The sequence below is a fragment of the Pavona decussata genome, unplaced genomic scaffold, assembly GCF_977016875.1.
Source record: "Pavona decussata unplaced genomic scaffold, jaPavDecu1.1 SCAFFOLD_223, whole genome shotgun sequence".
Taxonomy (NCBI): domain Eukaryota; kingdom Metazoa; phylum Cnidaria; class Anthozoa; order Scleractinia; family Agariciidae; genus Pavona; species Pavona decussata.
The window spans coordinates 3,055,001-3,059,461 of record NW_028145628.1 but is presented as its reverse complement, the minus strand read 5'-3'; the positions used below and the strand labels follow the sequence as shown (position 1 = coordinate 3,059,461).

At 38.2% G+C, this 4,461-nt stretch overlaps 1 protein-coding gene across 1 annotated transcript in view; it reads right to left on the bottom strand.

Moving 5' to 3' along the window:
* Positions 1-1,542: 1,542 nt before the first annotated feature.
* The window catches only part of LOC146459186 (VWFA and cache domain-containing protein 1-like), a 16,701-nt gene continuing 13,782 nt past the window's right edge, over positions 1,543-4,461 (bottom strand). The window contains exons 11-15 of the mRNA XM_085089734.1: positions 4,454-4,461; positions 3,849-3,996; positions 3,300-3,547; positions 3,006-3,142; positions 1,543-2,238 (exon numbers count right to left, since the gene is read on the bottom strand). The exon at positions 4,454-4,461 is cut by the window's right edge and continues 327 nt beyond it. Of these exons, the coding sequence (XP_084945860.1) occupies positions 1,543-2,238; positions 3,006-3,142; positions 3,300-3,547; positions 3,849-3,996; positions 4,454-4,461 (1,237 nt within the window). The remainder of the gene's footprint in view (positions 2,239-3,005; positions 3,143-3,299; positions 3,548-3,848; positions 3,997-4,453) is intronic.

Genomic DNA, 4,461 nt, shown 5'->3' with positions numbered 1-4,461 from the left:
ATGTTTTTGTCTTTCATAAAAGAAACAAATATTTTCCTTTCCAGTGATAAAAAGAACGAGCCGCCTAATCCGAATTCTAGCCATATCATGTATATTGGCTTTGAATATGTGATGCCGTCGCCCAGAAACTACTTTTAAAGTTTTATACTATACTGTAAAAATTTCGGACGCTTAAAAATTTCGGACGGTTTTATTTTCGGACACTATTTTTGTCCGAAATTAAAATCGTCAGAAATTTTTTGCAAGTAATGTATGTCGTCGAACAAAAAATAAATAAACAAACAAACTTAAGTTCAGAAACACAAAATGCCCGCTGGTCAAAAAATGGCAGCACTGATCAAAGAGTGTTCGATTCTGCTGGGAAAATCGCCGTGAAATTTAAAGTGCCTTGAGCCAATAAAGGAACTGGTCAGCGGGTAAGAAAAATAAAACATGGTGGACCGTGAATTCGTTTCAATGTGATGGACATATCCCGTTACATAACAGATTTAATGAAACTCTTGCACCGTTTTTATTACGATTTTGAAAGCGAGTTATCTTGTTTCTTGGTTTGTTGCTAACATTCGTTGGTGACATGTTCGATGGAAATACGGCCGTGTTAGTCGATTGTCACAACTTTAGCCTCTCACTTGGGGAACAGAAACTGGAATGCGGCCAAATGTTTTAACAGATCAGTTTCACAGATGATGGATGGAACTTTCCACTGATATGTAGAAGAGCCTGTAAATACGAGCCACTTTTGCAATTTATTGAACTTGGGTTAAATCACATGTTGCGATGAGTGCTCAAGGTAGATAAACTTTGTGCTCTCGGATTTATTATAGTAGTTAAAGCTTGTGATTGCAATTCTTCATATTATAAACGCAAAGGGTCATATTTTAAAACTAGCGAATTTTTAGCTTTTGAATTATCTGTTTTCTCCAGAACTGACAACTGCCAATCTTGCAAAATTTACGATCTCGCTAGTGGGTTTCGAGGACAGCCCGGGACAGTGCGAAAAGTGCGAATCACAAACTAAATTTCTCCATTCGTATTTCGTATTTGTTACCTACTTTCCAAGGGAAGTTGATGGAGGATTTATCAGAGAACTCTCTTTTTAAGAAAAAAAGAAGAATATGAGGTTCTATTAGGGAGAGTTAAAATTAAATTGTAACTGTCATACCTTTTGTTGTAAAACACGCCTTTCGTTTTCAGTGGATGCTAAAACCTCCCTCAACTAAAATTATTAATGTCTCCAACATCTACCAGGTGACCCTCACAAAAATTTCAAGAAACTTGCCTAAGAGATAGATGAATAAGTACTGAGATTTTGTGGGTGCCAGTTACAAGTCTCGCTTATTGACGAAATAGTAAAGCAACTACAATATTGGATGAGGAGTTGTATAGGTTAGCATTCCTGACGGATGAACACTTAGACTTATTTCATGTCACCTAGCAATGTAGCAATGGACACTTATTAGCGAGTTCTCCAAAATAGAGCAGGAGTTTGTTCTGAGGCTGGTACGATTATTTGTGTTGATCATTCCAGGGATATGATCAACATCACTGAATGGAACCGGCATCATCCATGTCATCGTTGTCCCCATTGCCACCGTTGGGTTCCTCTCCCGCTTCAGAAATGGACGATGTTGGAATGTTGCTGTAGATGGCCGTTTGTTGGCCAGAAATACCATCAGGTTGAGGGACTTCAGATATTATCTCGAAAGGAATTCCTTCCGAAGGTCTCCTTGCTCTGGGAACGAGTTCTATTAGTTGGGGTAGGTTTGGGGAAATATCTCTTCCTACACCATCCGATTGCCTTATTTGGTTGGAAATACCAATAGGATTTGACGAGTTGCTCGTTGCTGTACCGTCCGAGGGCATCCTTGACTTGGGATTGAATGATGGGTTGAAGTGGGGATCTGGAGCGTCGGAAGGCCTCCTTTTTGGGGGAAGTGGTGGTGCACCTACACTGGTGGACGGCCTTGTATTTGGAACAGGTGGCGGTGGGTTGCCGCTGGGCCGGCTAGTCTTCCCAATTATCTCAGTGTTGTGGGTTTCAATATCAATGAAAGGCGGTCGCCACTGATTCTGAACATTTGGATGTGTCTCAGGTGGTTTCATCGCGTCTATATCCTCATACAGAAAAGCTTCATTAGGAAAAGCTGGAGGTGACGAGGAGTCAGTTCCTTCTGTGGAATCCTTTCTTTCTCTATTCCCCGGCGGATTTGCTGAGTTGCGATAGTATATCATAACACCCTACACAAACAAAAATAATATTGATTTACATATATTGCTGAGGTAAGATACGAAAGGTAAGACTTTATTTATCGAGGGTAACATTTGACAGAATTGAAACTAATAACCTCATGATAAAGACCTTTTCGATCGACTGTTTCTGTAATCTTCTTTGTTTTTTTTCTTTTTTTTTTGTTGTTGTTTTTTTGCCATTCGGACCGCTAATGTGGACCGGCCATGCGCTTGGTCTTGCCAGATTGTGATTTCGACTACTTATGGATCGAAAGTAACCTTCGTACCTAAAAGTGCGAACATTCTCTCACATTCCTAGCTCACAGTTTTTGGGAGTACGTCTGGGTAAGTGAGATAAAAGGTTACTTTCACACTCAGCTTTATGTCCTGTGGTAAGATTCACCAAGATTTGCAAATTTGTAAGCTCTAATATGAACAGTTGTCCAAATAATTATCAATTAAAAAAATAATTTTTAAATCATTATCTGAGTTGCAACTTTCCGAGATATGAAGAGGCAACTGGTTTTTAATTTCGAAAATGCATCTAAAAAATTTTCTATTTTAAGACTTTTTATCTCAGTTTGCGAAACAAGTAATTTTAGCTTTGTATTTCAAACAAAGGGTAATGAATAAAGTTTGAAAATGAGGGTAAGAACGAAGATCGTTTCTGACTCGAAAATGTTATGACAACTATTCGTTCCCTGGCGACTATATTTTAAGAATGAGCCATTCAGGAAAATTGACTTATATAGTACAAATAACAACAAACTACTCACTAAGAATACCAAGATGATCGTCAGCAAAAGAAGTACACATCCAATAGCCATTCCAACTATCGCCGCAGTTGATAAACCTGTAGTCTTACTAATGGGTTGGTTTGTACTAGCCCTGGTGCTGCATTCTGCTTCGTCAGCTGCAGAAATTCATTTTTATTAACACAAAATTCATCTAAACAAATATTTTGCTCTTTAAGGGTAAAGTTGCAGTACGAACCTACGTGAAAAATTTAAGTAGGACTATGGCTATAAAACAAGCATATGCGTTTACCAAAGATTGACTAATAACCTTACCATCAGATTGCTTCGCGGTAGACTCCTTCCCTCTGAAGCAACGTTCGGAGCTTGCGCAGTAGGCTTTATCAAGAGGAATGCCATATTCGCTCTTTCGACACCAATAACAGCTAACAATACCGTCACACGACTGCAAACTGTTTCTTTCTTCACAGCGGGGATCGAAGCATTTCTTTAAGCAGGTTTTTTTCATAGGTTTGAAATCATCTGGTTGTCCTGTAGGGACGATTTTTGGGCAAATAGGAAGGCTACAAAAACGAAAAGAATACGTTAACACCTGATGTATAGTTAGTGGAACACAGCATAGTACAAAAAAAGAAAAAAGCTGGACAAGGGTTCTTAAGTTTACAAAGGTAAAACATCTGCCTAAAAACTGGAATGAAGACAAGAACGGCAACAAGTAATCACGATATCGTGCAAACTTAATAAATTTGTTAGAGATTTTCAGGCTTAAATCGTCAACAAAAAAAATGCTGCATTCCGACTCAGTCTCAGCACAAAAATGAAACATTCTTACCAAATTGACGTATTTAAAAACTGTTCGCTAACCTGCTGTTTGGGAACTGAAAGCGACAGTGTTGGAATTGCATAGATGAGGTGCAAGGACATTCACAAACTGGTTTTGAGACGGAACACTCATTATCTGAAGCACAGGTACAAGAATCCGAGGAACAGAAAGAATGTCGCACAGCAACACCTGCGGGAACATCATCATCATCATCATCATCATCATCATCATCATCATCATCATCATCATCATCATCATCATCATCATTATCATCATCATCATCATCATCATTATCATCATCATTATCATCATCATCATCATCATCATCATCATTATCATCATCATCATTATCATAACTGTCATCATCATCATTATCATCATCATCATCATCATTATCATCATCATTTTCATTATCGTCATCATCATTATCATCATCATCATAACTGTCATCATCATCATTATCATCATCATTATCATCATCATCATCATTATCATCGCCACTATCATTATCGTGGTCATAACCACCAACAAAGGCTATCATCATTAATGCCTCGTCATGCAGAAATCAATCGGTGGATTTTAAATAACCATACAGCCAAATGCATTGCTATACTATTGTTCATGTAAAATCTAATCCTGTACTGACCTAAAAAC